The 20,516-nt window shown below is 44.0% G+C and overlaps 1 protein-coding gene across 4 annotated transcripts in view; it reads left to right on the forward strand.

Moving 5' to 3' along the window:
• LOC139554030 (uncharacterized) overlaps positions 1–20,094 on the forward strand; it is a 38,507-nt gene extending 18,413 nt beyond the window's left edge. For 2 of the 4 annotated variants that reach the window (XM_071366923.1, XM_071366926.1), the window contains exons 5-8: positions 2,630–3,135; positions 4,060–5,458; positions 17,073–17,257; positions 19,813–20,094. In XM_071366923.1, the coding sequence (XP_071223024.1) occupies positions 2,630–3,135; positions 4,060–5,458; positions 17,073–17,257; positions 19,813–20,039 (2,317 nt within the window). In that variant the 3' untranslated portion in view covers positions 20,040–20,094. The remainder of the gene's footprint in view (positions 1–2,629; positions 3,136–4,059; positions 5,459–17,072; positions 17,258–19,812) is intronic. The other 2 variants (XM_071366925.1, XM_071366924.1) reach the window with 2 other exon arrangements.
• Positions 20,095–20,516: the final 422 nt, after the last annotated feature.

Genomic DNA, 20,516 nt, shown 5'->3' on the forward strand with positions numbered 1-20,516 from the left:
TGGGACATGTAGCCCTGTAGGACATGTAGCCCTGTAGGACATGTAGCCCTGTAGAACATGTAGCCATGTAGGACATGTAGCCTGTAGCCGTGTAGGACATGTAGCCCGGTAGGACATGTAGCCTGTAGCCCGGTAGGACATGTAGTCTGTAGCCCGGTAGGACATGTAGTCTGTAGCCCGGTAGGACATGTAGTCTGTAGCCCGGTAGGACATGTAGCCTGTAGCCCGGTAGGACATGTAGCCTGTAGCCCGGTAGGACATGTAGCCTGTAGCCCGGTAGGACATGTAGCCCGGTAGGACATGTAGTCTGTAGCCCGGTAGGACATGTAGCCTGTAGCCCGGTAGGACATGTAGCCTGTAGCCCGGTAGGACATGTAGTCTGTAGCCCGGTAGGACATGTAGTCTGTAGCCCGGTAGGACATGTAGCCTGTAGCCCGGTAGGACATGTAGTCTGTAGCCCGGTAGGACATGTAGCCTGTAGCCCGGTAGGACATGTAGCCTGTAGCCCTGTAGGACATGTAGTCTGTAGCCCGGTAGGACATGTAGCCTGTAGCCCGGTAGGACATGTAGCCTGTAGCCCGGTAGGACATGTAGCCCAGTAGGACATGTGGTCTGTAGCCCGGTAGGACATGTAGCCTGTAGCCCGGTAGGACATGTAGTCTGTAGCCCGGTAGGACATGTAGCCCAGTAGGACATGTAGCCCAGTAGGACATGTAGTCTGTAGCCCGGTAGGACATGTAGTCTGTAGCCCGGTAGGACATGTAGTCTGTAGCCCGGTAGGACATGTAGCCTGTAGCCCGGTAGGACATGTAGCCTGTAGCCCGGTAGGACATGTAGCCTGTAGCCCGGTAGGACATGTAGCCTGTAGCCCGGTAGGACATGTAGCCCGGTAGGACATGTAGCCTGTAGCCCGGTAGGACATGTAGCCTGTAGCCCGGTAGGACATGTAGCCTGTAGCCCGGTAGGACATATAGCCTGTAGCCCGGTAGGACATATAGCCTGTAGCCCGTTAGGACATGTAGCCCGGTAGGACATGTAGCCTGTAGCCCAGTAGGACATGTAGTCTGTAGCCCGGTAGTCATATCTAACCATCTCTGCTCTCTAGTCATATCTAACCATCTCTGCTCTCTAGTCATATCTAACCATCTCTGCTCTCTAGTCATATCTAACCATCTCTGCTCTCTAGTCATATCTAACCATCTCTGCTCTCTAGTCATATCTAACCATCTCTGCTCTCTAGTCATATCTAACCATCTCTGCTCTCTAGTCATATCTAACCATCTCTGCTCTCTAGTCATATCTAACCATCTCTAGTCATATCTAACCATCTCTAGTCATATCTAACCATCTCTAGTCATATGTAACCATCTCTGCTCTCTAGTCATATCTAACCATCTCTGCTCTCTAGTCATATCTAACCAGCTCTGCTCTCTAGTCATATCTAACCATCTCTGCTCTCTAGTCATATCTAACCATCTCTGCTCTCTAGTCATATCTAACCATCTCTGCTCTCTAGTCATATCTAACCATCTCTGCTCTCTAGTCATATCTAACCATCTCTGCTCTCTAGTCATATCTAACCATCTCTAGTCATATCTAACCATCTCTAGTCATATCTAACCATCTCTGCTCTCTAGTCATATGTAACCATCTCTGCTCTCTAGTCATATCTAACCATCTCTGCTCTCTAGTCATATCTAACCAGCTCTGCTCTCTAGTCATATCTAACCATCTCTGCTCTCTAGTCCGGAGTTCCAAATTAAGCAGCAGCAGCTGAAAAGATGAGCTCCTACAAATATTGAAATTTAAATGTTTTTTTAGAGTAAAGTACATCGAAAAAAATCAAAAGAAAACTGCAAACTGAATAGGAGACCAAACAAGCAGCAAACAAAGAAGAAAGGCTTTTGAAAAAGTAACAATTTTTCATAAAATTATACCGTTTTCTTAGCTAGCTAAGTTGTTTACCTGTTGCTAGGCAGTTGCTAGGGACATTCCTGAAAGAAGCTAGCTAGCTAACAAGGAGTGTCTAGTTGGCAGAAGAGAAGAAGGGACAAAGAAGGGACAAAGTGGGACAAAATAAGGACAGAAGAAAAGGGAAAGGGGACATTAAGGTGAAGCAGTCCTCTAAAGACACAAAAGACAATAATACAAGAAACAACACTTCTATTGCCTCTCCCTCTACGATACGCACTTCCGGTTTGGTTTGGAGCGAGTAGTTGCATTCCGCTTTGCTCCACAGGTAGTATTACAGGTAGTATTACATTTCATTTCATTACAGTACAACAGTTTGATTTGTTTGATCTTAGCTGGCTACATAGCCGTCTTTGTATCCAAGATAATTGTGTAGTCTAGAGTAATTGTCGAGGTTACCTAGCCAGTTAGAGGTTACCTAGCCAGCTACACTTTCAAACAAAGTCAACAACGCAGCCACTGCTAGCTAGCCTATTTCACCAGCCAGCAGTACTATATCATTTTAGTCAATAAGATTTTTTGCAACGTAAGCTTAACTTTCTGAACATTCGAGACGTGTAGTCCACTTGTCATTCCAATCTCCTTTGCATTAGCGTAGCCTCTTCTGTAGCCTGTCAACTATGTGTCTGTCTATCCCTGTTCTCTCCTCTCTGCACAGACCATACAAACGCTTCACACCGCGTGGCCGCTGCTACTCTAACCTGGTGGTCCCAGCGCGCACGACCCACGTGGAGTTCCAGGTCTCAGGCAGCCTCTGGAACTGCCGATCTGCGGCCAACAAGGCAGAGTTCATCTCAGCCTATGCTTCCCTCCAGTCCCTCGACTTCTTGGCACTGACGGAAACATGGATTACCACTGATAACACTGCTACTCCTACTGCTCTCTCCTCGTCTGCCCACGTGTTCTCGCACACCCCGAGAGCTTCTGGTCAGCGGGGTGGTGGCACTGGGATCCTCATCTCTCCCAAGTGGACATTCTCTCTTTCTCCCCTGACCTATCTGTCTATCGCCTCCTTTGAATTCCATGCTGTCACAGTTACCAGCCCTTTCAAGCTTAACATCCTTATCATTTATCGCCCTCCAGGTTCCCTTGGAGAGTTCATCAATGAGCTTGACGCCCTGATAAGTTCCTTTCCTGAGGATGGCTCACCTCTCACAGTTCTGGGTGACTTTAACCTCCCCACGTCTACCTTTGACTCATTCCTCTCTGCCTCCTTCTTTCCACTCCTCTCCTCTTTTGACCTCACCCTCTCACCTTCCCCCCCTACTCACAAGGCAGGCAATACGCTTGACCTCATCTTTACTAGATGCTGTTCTTCCACTAATCTCATTGCAACTCCCCTCCAAGTCTCCGACCACTACCTTGTATCCTTTTCCCTCTCGCTCTCATCCAACACTTCCCACACTGCCCCTACTCGGATGGTATCGCGCCGTCCCAACCTTCGCTCTCTCTCCCCCGCTACTCTCTCCTCTTCCATCCTATCATCTCTTCCCTCTGCTCAAACCTTCTCCAACCTATCTCCTGATTCTGCCTCCTCAACCCTCCTCTCCTCCCTTTCTGCATCCTTTGACTCTATGTCCCCTATCCTCCAGGCCGGCTCGGTCCTCCCCTCCTGCTCCGTGGCTCGACGACTCATTGCGAGCTCACAGAACAGGGCTCCGGGCAGCCGAGCGGAAATGGAGGAAAACTCGCCTCCCTGCGGACCTGGCATCCTTTCACTCCCTCCTCTCTACATTCTCCTCTTCTGTCTCTGCTGCTAAAGCCAATTTCTACCACTCTAAATTCCAAGCATCTGCCTCTAACCCTAGGAAGCTCTTTGCCACCTTCTCCTCCCTCCTGAATCCTCCTCCCCCTCCTCCCCCCTCCTCCCTCTCTGCTGATGACTTCGTCAACCATTTTGAAAAGAAGGTCGACGACATCCGATCCTCGTTTGCTAAGTCAAACGACACCGCTGGTTCTGCTCACACTGCCCTACCCTGTGCTTTGACCTCTTTCTCCCCTCTCTCTCCAGATGAAATCTCGCGTCTTGTGACGGCCGGCCGCCCAACAACCTGCCCGCTTGACCCTATCCCCTCCTCTCTTCTCCAGACCATTTCCGGAGACCTTCTCCCTTACCTCACCTCGCTCATCAACTCATCCTTGACCGCTGGCTACGTCCCTTCCGTCTTCAAGAGAGCGAGAGTTGCACCCCTTCTGAAAAACCTACACTCGATCCCTCCGATGTCAACAACTACAGACCAGTATCCCTTCTTTCTTTTCTCTCCAAAACTCTTGAACGTGCCGTCCTTGGCCAGCTCTCCTGCTATCTCTCTCAGAATGACCTTCTTGATCCAAATCAGTCAGGTTTCAAGACTAGTCATTCAACTGAGACTGCTCTTCTCTGTGTCACGGAGGCGCTCCGCACTGCTAAAGCTAACTCTCTCTCCTCTGCTCTCATCCTTCTAGACCTATCGGCTGCCTTTGATACTGTGAACCATCAGATCCTCCTCTCCACCCTCTCCGAGCTGGGCATCTCCGGCGTGGCCCACGCTTGGATTGCGTCCTACCTGACAGGTCGCTCCTACCAGGTGGCGTGGCGAGAATCTGTCTCCGCACCACGTGCTCTCACCACTGGTGTCCCCCAGGGCTCTGTTCTAGGCCCTCTCCTATTCTCGCTATACACCAAGTCACTTGGCTCTGTCATATCCTCACATGGTCTCTCCTATCATTGCTATGCAGACGACACACAATTAATCTTCTCCTTTCCCCCCTCTGATAACCAGGTGGTGAATCGCATCTCTGCATGTCTGGCAGACATATCAGTGTGGATGACGGATCACCACCTCAAGCTGAACCTCGGCAAGACGGAGCTGCTCTTCCTCCCGGGGAAGGACTGCCCGTTCCATGATCTCGCCATCACGGTTGACAACTCCATTGTGTCCTCCTCCCAGAGTGCTAAGAACCTTGGCGTGATCCTGGACAACACCCTGTCGTTCTCAACTAACATCAAGGCGGTGACCCGTTCCTGTAGGTTCATGCTCTACAACATTCGCAGAGTACGACCCTGCCTCACGCAGGAAGCGGCGCAGGTCCTAATCCAGGCACTTGTCATCTCCCGTCTGGATTACTGCAACTCGCTGTTGGCTGGGCTCCCTGCCTGTGCCATTAAACCCCTACAACTCATCCAGAACGCCGCAGCCCGTCTGGTGTTCAACTTTCCCAAGTTCTCTCACGTCACCCCGCTCCTCCGCTCTCTCCACTGGCTTCCAGTTGAAGCTCGCATCCGCTACAAGACCATGGTGCTTGCCTACGGAGCTGTGAGGGGAACGGCACCTCCGTACCTTCAGGCTCTGATCAGGCCCTACACCCAAACAAGGGCACTGCGTTCATCCACCTCTGGCCTGCTCGCCTCCCTACCTCTGAGGAAGTACAGTTCCCGCTCAGCCCAGTCAAAACTGTTCGCTGCTCTGGCACCCCAATGGTGGAACAAACTCCCTCACGACGCCAGGTCAGCGGAGTCAATCACCACCTTCCGGAGACACCTGAAACCCCACCTCTTTAAGGAATACCTAGGATAGGATAAAGTAATCCTTCTAACCCCCCCCCCCCCCTTAAAAGAGTTAGATGCACTATTGTAAAGTGGTTGTTCCACTGGATATCATAAGGTGAATGCACCAATTTGTAAGTCGCTCTGGATAAGAGCGTCTGCTAAATGACTTAAATGTAAATGTAAATGTAGTCATATCTAACCATCTCTAGTCATATCTAACCATCTCTAGTCATATCTAACCATCTCTAGTCATATCTAACCATCTCTAGTCATATCTAACCATCTCTAGTCATATCTAACCATCTCTGCTCTCTAGTCATATCTAACCATCTCTGCTCTCTAGTCATATCTAACCATCTCTGCTCTCTAGTCATATCTAACCATCTCTGCTCTCTAGTCATATCTAACCATCTCTGCTCTCTAGTCATATCTAACCATCTCTGCTCTCTAGTCATATCTAACCATCTCTAGTCATATCTAACCATCTCTGCTCTCTAGTCATATCTAACCATCTCTGCTCTCTAGTCATATCTAACCATCTCTAGTCATATCTAACCATCTCTGCTCTCTAGTCATATCTAACCATCTCTAGTCATATCTAACCATCTCTGCTCTCTAGTCATATCTAACCATCTCTGCTCTCTAGTCATATCTAACCATCTCTAGTCATATCTAACCATCTCTAGTCATATCTAACCATCTCTAGTCATATCTAACCATCTCTAGTCATATCTAACCATCTCTGCTCTCTAGTCATATCTAACCATCTCTAGTCATATCTAACCATCTCTAGTCATATCTAACCATCTCTAGTCATATCTAACCATCTCTGCTCTCTAGTCATATCTAACCATCTCTGCTCTCTAGTCATATCTAACCATCTCTGCTCTCTAGTCATATCTAACCATCTCTGCTCTCTAGTCATATCTAACCATCTCTGCTCTCTAGTCATATCTAACCATCTCTAGTCATATCTAACCATCTCTAGTCATATCTAACCATCTCTAGTCATATCTAACCATCTCTGCTCTCTAGTCATATCTAACCATCTCTGCTCTCTAGTCATATCTAACCATCTCTGCTCTCTAGTCATATCTAACCATCTCTAGTCATATCTAACCATCTCTGCTCTCTAGTCATATCTAACCATCTCTAGTCATATCTAACCATCTCTAGTCATATCTAACCATCTCTGCTCTCTAGTCATATCTAACCATCTCTGCTCTCTAGTCATATCTAACCATCTCTGCTCTCTAGTCATATCTAACCATCTCTAGTCATATCTAACCATCTCTAGTCATATCTAACCATCTCTGCTCTCTAGTCATATCTAACCATCTCTGCTCTCTAGTCATATCTAACCATCTCTGCTCTCTAGTCATATCTAACCATCTCTGCTCTCTAGTCATCTCTAACCATCTCTGCTCTCAAGTCATATCTAACCATCTCTGCTCTCTAGTCATATCTAACTATCTCTAGTCATATCTAACTATCTCTAGTCATATCTAACCATCTCTAGTCATATCTAACTATCTCTAGTCATATCTAACCATCTCTAGTCATATCTAACCATCTCTAGTCATATCTAACCATCTCTAGTCATATCTAACCATCTCTGCTCTCTAGTCATATCTAACCATCTCTGCTCTCTAGTCATATCTAACCATCTCTAGTCATATCTAACCATCTCTAGTCATATCTAACCATCTCTGCTCTCTAGTCATATCTAACCATCTCTGCTCTCTAGTCATATCTAACCATCTCTGCTCTCTAGTCATATCTAACCATCTCTGCTCTCTAGTCATATCTAACCATCTCTGCTCTCTAGTCATATCTAACCATCTCTGCTCTCTAGTCATATCTAACCATCTCTAGTCATATCTAACCATCTCTAGTCATATCTAACCATCTCTAGTCATATCTAACCATCTCTAGTCATATCTAACCATCTCTGCTCTCTAGTCATATCTAACCATCTCTAGTCATATCTAACCATCTCTAGTCATATCTAACCATCTCTAGTCATATCTAACCATCTCTAGTCATATCTAACCATCTCTAGTCATATCTAACCATCTCTAGTCATATCTAACCATCTCTAGTCATATCTAACCATCTCTAGTCATATCTAACCATCTCTGCTCTCTAGTCATATCTAACCATCTCTGCTCTCTAGTCATATCTAACCATCTCTGCTCTCTAGTCATATCTAACCATCTCTAGTCATATCTAACCATCTCTGCTCTCTAGTCATATCTAACCATCTCTGCTCTCTAGTCATATCTAACCATCTCTGCTCTCTAGTCATATCTAACCATCTCTGCTCTCTAGTCATATCTAACCATCTATGCTCTCTAGTCATATCTAACCATCTCTGCTCTCTAGTCATATCTAACCATCTCTGCTCTCTAGTCATATCTAACCATCTCTGCTCTCTAGTCATATCTAACCATCTCTGCTCTCTAGTCATATCTAACCATCTCTGCTCTCTAGTCATATCTAACCATATCTGCTCTCTAGTCATATCTAACCATCTCTAGTCATATCTAACCATCTCTAGTCATATCTAACCATCTCTGCTCTCTAGTCATATCTAACCATCTCTGCTCTCTAGTCATATCTAACCATCTATGCTCTCTAGTCATATCTAACCATCTCTGCTCTCTAGTCATATCTAACCATCTCTGCTCTCTAGTCATATCTAACCATCTCTGCTCTCTAGTCATATCTAACCATCTCTGCTCTCTAGTCATATCTAACCATCTCTGCTCTCTAGTCATATCTAACCATCTCTGCTCTCTAGTCATATCTAACCATCTCTAGTCATATCTAACCATCTCTAGTCATATCTAACCATCTCTGCTCTCTAGTCATATCTAACCATCTCTGCTCTCTAGTCATATCTAACCATCTCTGCTCTCTAGTCATATCTAACCATCTCTGCTCTCTAGTCATATCTAACCATCTCTAGTCATATCTAACCATCTCTAGTCATATCTAACCATCTCTAGTCATATCTAACCATCTCTGCTCTCTAGTCATATCTAACCATCTCTAGTCATATCTAACCATCTCTAGTCATATCTAACCATCTCTAGTCATATCTAACCATCTCTAGTCATATCTAACCATCTCTAGTCATATCTAACCATCTCTAGTCATATCTAACCATCTCTAGTCATATCTAACCATCTCTGCTCTCTAGTCATATCTAACCAGCTCTGCTCTCTAGTCATATCTAACCATCTCTAGTCATATCTAACCATCTCTAGTCATATCTAACCATCTCTGCTCTCTAGTCATATCTAACCATCTCTGCTCTCTAGTCATATCTAACCATCTCTGCTCTCTAGTCATATCTAACCATCTCTGCTCTCTAGTCATATCTAACCATCTCTGCTCTCTAGTCATATCTAACCATCTCTGCTCTCTAGTCATATCTAACCATCTCTAGTCATATCTAACCATCTCTGCTCTCTAGTCATATCTAACCATCTCTAGTCATATCTAACCATCTCTGCTCTCTAGTCATATCTAACCATCTCTAGTCATATCTAACCATCTCTGCTCTCTAGTCATATCTAACCATCTCTGCTCTCTAGTCATATCTAACCATCTCTAGTCATATCTAACCATCTCTAGTCATATCTAACCATCTCTAGTCATATCTAACCATCTCTAGTCATATCTAACCATCTCTGCTCTCTAGTCATATCTAACCATCTCTAGTCATATCTAACCATCTCTAGTCATATCTAACCATCTCTAGTCATATCTAACCATCTCTAGTCATATCTAACCATCTCTAGTCATATCTAACCATCTCTGCTCTCTAGTCATATCTAACCATCTCTGCTCTCTAGTCATATCTAACCATCTCTGCTCTCTAGTCATATCTAACCATCTCTGCTCTCTAGTCATATCTAACCATCTCTAGTCATATCTAACCATCTCTAGTCATATCTAACCATCTCTGCTCTCTAGTCATATCTAACCATCTCTAGTCATATCTAACCATCTCTGCTCTCTAGTCATATCTAACCATCTCTGCTCTCTAGTCATATCTAACCATCTCTAGTCATATCTAACCATCTCTGCTCTCTAGTCATATCTAACCATCTCTAGTCATATCTAACCATCTCTAGTCATATCTAACCATCTCTGCTCTCTAGTCATATCTAACCATCTCTGCTCTCTAGTCATATCTAACCATCTCTGCTCTCTAGTCATATCTAACCATCTCTAGTAATATCTAACCATCTCTAGTCATATCTAACCATCTCTGCTCTCTAGTCATATCTAACCATCTCTGCTCTCTAGTCATATCTAACCATCTCTGCTCTCTAGTCATATCTAACCATCTCTGCTCTCTAGTCATCTCTAACCATCTCTGCTCTCAAGTCATATCTAACCATCTCTGCTCTCTAGTCATATCTAACTATCTCTAGTCATATCTAACTATCTCTAGTCATATCTAACCATCTCTAGTCATATCTAACTATCTCTAGTCATATCTAACCATCTCTAGTCATATCTAACCATCTCTAGTCATATCTAACCATCTCTAGTCATATCTAACCATCTCTGCTCTCTAGTCATATCTAACCATCTCTGCTCTCTAGTCATATCTAACCATCTCTAGTCATATCTAACCATCTCTAGTCATATCTAACCATCTCTGCTCTCTAGTCATATCTAACCATCTCTGCTCTCTAGTCATATCTAACCATCTCTGCTCTCTAGTCATATCTAACCATCTCTGCTCTCTAGTCATATCTAACCATCTCTGCTCTCTAGTCATATCTAACCATCTCTGCTCTCTAGTCATATCTAACTATCTCTAGTCATATCTAACCATCTCTAGTCATATCTAACCATCTCTAGTCATATCTAACCATCTCTAGTCATATCTAACCATCTCTAGTCATATCTAACCATCTCTGCTCTCTAGTCATATCTAACCATCTCTAGTCATATCTAACCATCTCTAGTCATATCTAACCATCTCTAGTCATATCTAACCATCTCTAGTCATATCTAACCATCTCTAGTCATATCTAACCATCTCTGCTCTCTAGTCATATCTAACCATCTCTGCTCTCTAGTCATATCTAACCATCTCTGCTCTCTAGTCATATCTAACCATCTCTGCTCTCTAGTCATATCTAACCATCTCTGCTCTCTAGTCATATCTAACCATCTCTGCTCTCTAGTCATATCTAACCATCTCTAGTCATATCTAACCATCTCTAGTCATATCTAACCATCTCTAGTCATATCTAACCATCTCTAGTCATATCTAACCATCTCTAGTCATATCTAACCATCTCTGCTCTCTAGTCATATCTAACCATCTCTAGTCATATCTAACCATCTCTAGTCATATCTAACCATCTCTAGTCATATCTAACCATCTCTAGTCATATCTAACCATCTCTAGTCATATCTAACCATCTCTAGTCATATCTAACCATCTCTGCTCTCTAGTCATATCTAACCAGCTCTGCTCTCTAGTCATATCTAACCATCTCTAGTCATATCTAACCATCTCTAGTCATATCTAACCATCTCTGCTCTCTAGTCATATCTAACCATCTCTGCTCTCTAGTCATATCTAACCATCTCTGCTCTCTAGTCATATCTAACCATCTCTGCTCTCTAGTCATATCTAACCATCTCTGCTCTCTAGTCATATCTAACCATCTCTAGTCATATCTAACCATCTCTGCTCTCTAGTCATATCTAACCATCTCTAGTCATATCTAACCATCTCTGCTCTCTAGTCATATCTAACCATCTCTAGTCATATCTAACCATCTCTGCTCTCTAGTCATATCTAACCATCTCTGCTCTCTAGTCATATCTAACCATCTCTAGTCATATCTAACCATCTCTAGTCATATCTAACCATCTCTAGTCATATCTAACCATCTCTAGTCATATCTAACCATCTCTAGTCATATCTAACCATCTCTGCTCTCTAGTCATATCTAACCATCTCTAGTCATATCTAACCATCTCTAGTCATATCTAACCATCTCTAGTCATATCTAACCATCTCTAGTCATATCTAACCATCTCTAGTCATATCTAACCATCTCTGCTCTCTAGTCATATCTAACCATCTCTGCTCTCTAGTCATATCTAACCATCTCTGCTCTCTAGTCATATCTAACCATCTCTGCTCTCTAGTCATATCTAACCATCTCTAGTCATATCTAACCATCTCTGCTCTCTAGTCATATCTAACCATCTCTAGTCATATCTAACCATCTCTGCTCTCTAGTCATATCTAACCATCTCTGCTCTCTAGTCATATCTAACCATCTCTAGTCATATCTAACCATCTCTGCTCTCTAGTCATATCTAACCATCTCTAGTCATATCTAACCATCTCTAGTCATATCTAACCATCTCTGCTCTCTAGTCATATCTAACCATCTCTGCTCTCTAGTCATATCTAACCATCTCTGCTCTCTAGTCATATCTAACCATCTCTAGTAATATCTAACCATCTCTAGTCATATCTAACCATCTCTGCTCTCTAGTCATATCTAACCATCTCTGCTCTCTAGTCATATCTAACCATCTCTGCTCTCTAGTCATATCTAACCATCTCTAGTAATATCTAACCATCTCTAGTCATATCTAACCATCTCTGCTCTCTAGTCATATCTAACCATCTCTGCTCTCTAGTCATATCTAACCATCTCTGCTCTCTAGTCATATCTAACCATCTCTGCTCTCTAGTCATATCTAACCATCTCTAGTAATATCTAACCATCTCTAGTCATATCTAACCATCTCTGCTCTCTAGTCATATCTAACCATCTCTGCTCTCTAGTCATATCTAACCATCTCTGCTCTCTAGTCATATCTAACCATCTCTGCTCTCTAGTCATATCTAACCATCTCTGCTCTCTAGTCATCTCTAACCATCTCTGCTCTCAAGTCATATCTAACCATCTCTGCTCTCTAGTCATATCTAACTATCTCTAGTCATATCTAACTATCTCTAGTCATATCTAACCATCTCTAGTCATATCTAACCATCTCTAGTCATATCTAACCATCTCTAGTCATATCTAACCATCTCTAGTCATATCTAACCATCTCTGCTCTCTAGTCATATCTAACCATCTCTGCTCTCTAGTCATATCTAACCATCTCTAGTCATATCTAACCATCTCTAGTCATATCTAACCATCTCTGCTCTCTAGTCATATCTAACCATCTCTGCTCTCTAGTCATATCTAACCATCTCTGCTCTCTAGTCATATCTAACCATCTCTGCTCTCTAGTCATATCTAACCATCTCTGCTCTCTAGTCATATCTAACCATCTCTAGTCATATCTAACCATCTCTAGTCATATCTAACCATCTCTAGTCATATCTAACCATCTCTAGTCATATCTAACCATCTCTAGTCATATCTAACCATCTCTGCTCTCTAGTCATATCTAACCATCTCTGCTCTCTAGTCATATCTAACCATCTCTGCTCTCTAGTCATATCTAACCATCTCTGCTCTCTAGTCATATCTAACCATCTCTAGTCATATCTAACCATCTCTAGTCATATCTAACCATCTCTGCTCTCTAGTCATATCTAACCATCTCTAGTCATATCTAACCATCTCTGCTCTCTAGTCATATCTAACCATCTCTGCTCTCTAGTCATATCTAACCATCTCTAGTCATATCTAACCATCTCTGCTCTCTAGTCATATCTAACCATCTCTAGTCATATCTAACCATCTCTAGTCATATCTAACCATCTCTGCTCTCTAGTCATATCTAACCATCTCTGCTCTCTAGTCATATCTAACCATCTCTGCTCTCTAGTCATATCTAACCATCTCTAGTCATATCTAACCATCTCTAGTCATATCTAACCATCTCTGCTCTCTAGTCATATCTAACCATCTCTGCTCTCTAGTCATATCTAACCATCTCTGCTCTCTAGTCATATCTAACCATCTCTGCTCTCTAGTCATCTCTAACCATCTCTGCTCTCAAGTCATATCTAACCATCTCTGCTCTCTAGTCATATCTAACTATCTCTAGTCATATCTAACTATCTCTAGTCATATCTAACCATCTCTAGTCATATCTAACTATCTCTAGTCATATCTAACCATCTCTAGTCATATCTAACCATCTCTAGTCATATCTAACCATCTCTAGTCATATCTAACCATCTCTGCTCTCTAGTCATATCTAACCGTCTCTGCTCTCTAGTCATATCTAACCATCTCTAGTCATATCTAACCATCTCTAGTCATATCTAACCATCTCTGCTCTCTAGTCATATCTAACCATCTCTGCTCTCTAGTCATATCTAACCATCTCTGCTCTCTAGTCATATCTAACCATCTCTGCTCTCTAGTCATATCTAACCATCTCTGCTCTCTAGTCATATCTAACCATCTCTGCTCTCTAGTCATATCTAACTATCTCTAGTCATATCTAACCATCTCTAGTCATATCTAACCATCTCTAGTCATATCTAACCATCTCTAGTCATATCTAACCATCTCTAGTCATATCTAACCATCTCTGCTCTCTAGTCATATCTAACCATCTCTAGTCATATCTAACCATCTCTAGTCATATCTAACCATCTCTAGTCATATCTAACCATCTCTAGTCATATCTAACCATCTCTAGTCATATCTAACCATCTCTAGTCATATCTAACCATCTCTGCTCTCTAGTCATATCTAACCATCTCTGCTCTCTAGTCATATCTAACCATCTCTGCTCTCTAGTCATATCTAACCATCTCTGCTCTCTAGTCATATCTAACCATCTCTGCTCTCTAGTCATATCTAACCATCTCTAGTCATATCTAACCATCTCTAGTCATATCTAACCATCTCTAGTCATATCTAACCATCTCTAGTCATATCTAACCATCTCTAGTCATATCTAACCATCTCTAGTCATATCTAACCATCTCTAGTCATATCTAACCATCTCTAGTCATATCTAACCATCTCTAGTCATATCTAACCATCTCTAGTCATATCTAACCATCTCTAGTCATATCTAACCATCTCTGCTCTCTAGTCATATCTAACCAGCTCTGCTCTCTAGTCATATCTAACCATCTCTAGTCATATCTAACCATCTCTAGTCATATCTAACCATCTCTGCTCTCTAGTCATATCTAACCATCTCTGCTCTCTAGTCATATCTAACCATCTCTGCTCTCTAGTCATATCTAACCATCTCTGCTCTCTAGTCATATCTAACCATCTCTGCTCTCTAGTCATATCTAACCATCTCTAGTCATATCTAACCATCTCTGCTCTCTAGTCATATCTAACCATCTCTAGTCATATCTAACCATCTCTGCTCTCTAGTCATATCTAACCATCTCTAGTCATATCTAACCATCTCTGCTCTCTAGTCATATCTAACCATCTCTGCTCTCTAGTCATATCTAACCATCTCTAGTCATATCTAACCATCTCTAGTCATATCTAACCATCTCTAGTCATATCTAACCATCTCTAGTCATATCTAACCATCTCTAGTCATATCTAACCATCTCTGCTCTCTAGTCATATCTAACCATCTCTAGTCATATCTAACCATCTCTAGTCATATCTAACCATCTCTAGTCATATCTAACCATCTCTAGTCATATCTAACCATCTCTAGTCATATCTAACCATCTCTGCTCTCTAGTCATATCTAACCATCTCTGCTCTCTAGTCATATCTAACCATCTCTGCTCTCTAGTCATATCTAACCATCTCTGCTCTCTAGTCATATCTAACCATCTCTAGTCATATCTAACCATCTCTGCTCTCTAGTCATATCTAACCATCTCTAGTCATATCTAACCATCTCTGCTCTCTAGTCATATCTAACCATCTCTGCTCTCTAGTCATATCTAACCATCTCTAGTCATATCTAACCATCTCTGCTCTCTAGTCATATCTAACCATCTCTAGTCATATCTAACCATCTCTAGTCATATCTAACCATCTCTGCTCTCTAGTCATATCTAACCATCTCTGCTCTCTAGTCATATCTAACCATCTCTGCTCTCTAGTCATATCTAACCATCTCTAGTAATATCTAACCATCTCTAGTCATATCTAACCATCTCTGCTCTCTAGTCATATCTAACCATCTCTGCTCTCTAGTCATATCTAACCATCTCTGCTCTCTAGTCATATCTAACCATCTCTAGTAATATCTAACCATCTCTAGTCATATCTAACCATCTCTGCTCTCTAGTCATATCTAACCATCTCTGCTCTCTAGTCATATCTAACCATCTCTGCTCTCTAGTCATATCTAACCATCTCTGCTCTCTAGTCATATCTAACCATCTCTGCTCTCTAGTCATCTCTAACCATCTCTGCTCTCAAGTCATATCTAACCATCTCTGCTCTCTAGTCATATCTAACTATCTCTAGTCATATCTAACTATCTCTAGTCATATCTAACCATCTCTAGTCATATCTAACCATCTCTAGTCATATCTAACCATCTCTAGTCATATCTAACCATCTCTAGTCATATCTAACCATCTCTGCTCTCTAGTCATATCTAACCATCTCTGCTCTCTAGTCATATCTAACCATCTCTAGTCATATCTAACCATCTCTAGTCATATCTAACCATCTCTGCTCTCTAGTCATATCTAACCATCTCTGCTCTCTAGTCATATCTAACCATCTCTGCTCTCTAGTCATATCTAACCATCTCTGCTCTCTAGTCATATCTAACCATCTCTGCTCTCTAGTCATATCTAACCATCTCTGCTCTCTAGTCATATCTAACTATCTCTAGTCATATCTAACCATCTCTAGTCATATCTAACCATCTCTAGTCATATCTAACCATCTCTAGTCATATCTAACCATCTCTAGTCATATCTAACCATCTCTGCTCTCTAGTCATATCTAACCATCTCTAGTCATATCTAACCATCTCTAGTCATATCTAACCATCTCTAGTCATATCTAACCATCTCTAGTCATATCTAACCATCTCTAGTCATATCTAACCATCTCTAGTCATATCTAACCATCTCTAGTCATATCTAACCATCTCTGCTCTCTAGTCATATCTAACCATCTCTGCTCTCTAGTCATATCTAACCATCTCTGCTCTCTAGTCATATCTAACCATCTCTGCTCTCTAGTCATATCTAACCATCTCTAGTCATATCTAACCATCTCTAGTCATATCTAACCATCTCTAGTCATATCTAACCATCTCTAGTCATATCTAACCATCTCTAGTCATATCTAACCATCTCTAGTCATCTCTAGTCATATCTAACCATCTCTAGTCATATCTAACCATCTCTAGTCATATCTAACCATCTCTAGTCATATCTAGTCATATCTAACCATCTCTAGTCATATCTAACCATCTCTAGTCATATCTAACCATCTCTAGTCATATCTAACCATCTCTAGTCATATCTAACCATCTCTGCTCTCTAGTCATATCTAACCATCTCTGCTCTCTAGTCATATCTAACCATCTCTGCTCTCTAGTCATCTCTGCTCTCTAGTCATATCTAACCATCTCTGCTCTGCAGGGGAGTGGCTGAGCAGGGGATGGAGGTGATGTTCACGACGCCTAAGAAGTGGATCCGTTCGGGATGTTCAGGGGCGCTGGGGTACGTGGACATCCAGACCCTGTCTGAGGGGACCTGTCGATACGACCTCAACGACACTGACGTGGCCTGGCTGGAGCTCATCAACCACCAGTTCACTCTGATGGGTCAGTAGATTTACCCCTCAACTACGGTTGTACAGCTAACTATGTAGTGTCGACTGTGTCGTGGTTCAGCGCTGTGTAGTATCCACTGTGTCGTGGTTCAGCGCTGTGTAGTATCCACTGTGTAATATCCACTGTGTCGCGGTTCAGCGCTGTGTAGTATCCACTGTGTAGTATCCACTGTGTCGCGGTTCAGCGCTGTGTAGTATCCACTGTGTCGCGGTTCAGCGCTGTGTAGTATCCACTGTGTCGCGGTTCAGCGCTGTGTAGTATCCACTGTGTCGCGGTTCAGCACTGTGTAGTATCCACTGTGTAGTATCCACTGTGTCGTGGTTCAGCGCTGTGTAGTATCCACTGTGTAGTATCCACTGTGTCGCGGTTCAGCGCTGTGTAGTATCCACTGTGTAGTATCCACTGTGTCGTGGTTCAGCCCTGTGTAGTATCCACTGTGTCGTGGTTCAGCGCTGTGTAGTATCCACTGTGTAGTATCCACTGTGTCGCGGTTCAGCGCTGTGTTGTATCCACTGTGTAGTATCCACTGTGTCGTGGTTCAGCGCTGTGTAGTATCCACTGTGTCGCGGTTCAGCTGCTGTCGTAGTATCAGCACTGTGTAGTATCCACTGTGTCGCGGTTCAGCGCTGTGTAGTATCCACTGTGTCGTGGTTCAGCGCTGTGTAGTATCCACTGTGTCGCGGTTCAGCGCTGTGTAGTATCCACTGTGTCGTGGTTCAGCCCTGTGTAGTATCCACTGTGTCGTGGTTCAGCCCTGTGTAGTATCCACTGTGTCGTGGTTCAGCCCTGTGTAGTATCCACTGTGTAGTATCCACTGTGTCGCGGTTCAGCCCTGTGTAGTATCCACTGTGTCGTGGTTCAGCCCTGTGTAGTATCCACTGTGTAGTATCCACTGTGTCGTGGTTCAGCGCTGTGTAGTATCCACTGTGTAGTATCCACTGTGTCGCGGTTCAGCCCTGTGTAGTGTCCACTGTGTCGTGGTTCAGACCTGTGTAGTATCCACTGTGTCGTGGTTCAGACCTGTGTAGTATCCACTGTGTCGTGGTTCAGACCTGTGTAGTATCCACTGTGTCGTGGTTCAGCGCTGTGTAGTATCCACTGTGTCGCGGTTCAGCGCTGTGTAGTATCCACTGTGTCGCGGTTCAGCGCTGTGTAGTATCCACTGTGTCGCGGTTCAGCGCTGTGTAGTATCCACTGTGTCGTGGTTCAGCCCTGTGTAGTATCCACTGTGTCGCGGTTCAGCGCTGTGTAGTATCCACTGTGTCGTGGTTCAGCCCTGTGTAGTATCCACTGTGTAGTATCCACTGTGTAGTATCCACTGTGTCGTGGTTCAGCGCTGTGTAGTATCCACTGTGTCGTGGTTCAGCCCTGTGTAGTATCCACTGTGTAGTATCCACTGTGTAGTATCCACTGTGTCGTGGTTCAGCCCTGTGTAGTATCCACTGTGTCGTGGTTCAGCGCTGTGTAGTATCCACTGTGTAGTATCCACTGTGTCGCGGTTCAGCGCTGTGTAGTATCCACTGTGTAGTATCCACTGTGTCGTGGTTCAGCGCTGTGTAGTATCCACTGTGTCGCGGTTCAGCGCTGTGTAGTATCCACTGTGTAGTATCCACTGTGTCGCGGTTCAGCGCTGTGTAGTATCCACTGTGTCGTGGTTCAGCGCTGTGTAGTATCCACTGTGTCGCGGTTCAGCGCTGTGTAGTATCCACTGTGTCGTGGTTCAGCCCTGTGTAGTATCCACTGTGTCGTGGTTCAGCCCTGTGTAGTATCCACTGTGTCGTGGTTCAGCCCTGTGTAGTATCCACTGTGTAGTATCCACTGTGTCGCGGTTCAGCCCTGTGTAGTATCCACTGTGTCGTGGTTCAGCGCTGTGTAGTATCCACTGTGTCGTGGTTCAGCGCTGTGTAGTATCCACTGTGTCGTGGTTCAGCGCTGTGTAGTATCCACTGTGTCGCGGTTCAGCGCTGTGTAGTATCCACTGTGTCGTGGTTCAGCCCTGTGTAGTATCCACTGTGTAGTATCCACTGTGTCGCGGTTCAGCCCTGTGTAGTATCCACTGTGTCGTGGTTCAGCCCTGTGTAGTATCCACTGTGTAGTATCCACTGTGTCGTGGTTCAGCGCTGTGTAGTATCCACTGTGTAGTATCCACTGTGTTTCGGTTCAGCCCTGTGTAGTATCCACTGTGTCGTGGTTCAGCCCTGTGTAGTATCCACTGTGTCGTGGTTCAGCGCTGTGTAGTATCCACTGTGTCGTGGTTCAGCGCTGTGTAGTATCCACTGTGTCGTGGTTCAGCGCTGTGTAGTATCCACTGTGTCGTGGTTCAGCCCTGTGTAGTATCCACTGTGTCGCGGTTCAGCGCTGTGTAGTATCCACTGTGTCGTGGTTCAGCCCTGTGTAGTATCCACTGTGTCGTGGTTCAGCCCTGTGTAGTATCCACTGTGTCGTGGTTCAGCCCTGTGTAGTATCCACTGTGTAGTATCCACTGTGTAGTATCCACTGTGTCGTGGTTCAGCGCTGTGTAGTGTCTAATGTTATCTGTTCTCCAGGCATGGTGCTGCTGGACGAGATGACCATGGAGAGAGTGATGGAAGAGTTTGAGAGGCGTTGCTATGACAGAATGAGCCATGCCATGGCAACGGAGGAGGGGCTTGGCATGGAGTACGACGAGGATGTTGTGTGTGACGTCTGTCGGTCACCTGACGGCGAGGACAACAACGAGATGGTGTTCTGTGACAAGTGCAACGTCTGTGTTCACCAGGTACGGCTTCTGTAATCCGTTATTGCCCTAGCACACGTCCAACTCATGGCACAGAGGGCTGAGTGTCTGTGTTCACCAGGTACGCTTCTGTAATCCGTTATTGCCCTAGCACACGTCCAACTCATGGCACAGAGGGCTGAGTGTCTGTGTTCACCAGGTACGCTTCTGTAATCCGTTATTGCCCTAGCACACGTCCAACTCATGGCACAGAGGGCTGAGTGTCTGTGTTCACCAGGTACGCTTCTGTAATCCGTTATTGCCCTAGCACACGTCCAACTCATGGCACAGAGGGCTGAGTGTCTGTGTTCACCAGGTACGCTTCTGTAATCCGTTATTGCCCTAGCACACGTCCAACTCATGGCACAGAGGGCTGAGTGTCTGTGTTCACCAGGTACGCTTCTGTAATCCGTTATTGCCCTAGCACACGTCCAACTCATGGCACAGAGGGCTGAGTGTCTGTGTTCACCAGGTACGCTTCTGTAATCCGTTATT

The sequence above is a fragment of the Salvelinus alpinus genome, chromosome 25 (assembly GCF_045679555.1).
Source record: "Salvelinus alpinus chromosome 25, SLU_Salpinus.1, whole genome shotgun sequence".
NCBI classification, from domain to species: domain Eukaryota; kingdom Metazoa; phylum Chordata; class Actinopteri; order Salmoniformes; family Salmonidae; genus Salvelinus; species Salvelinus alpinus.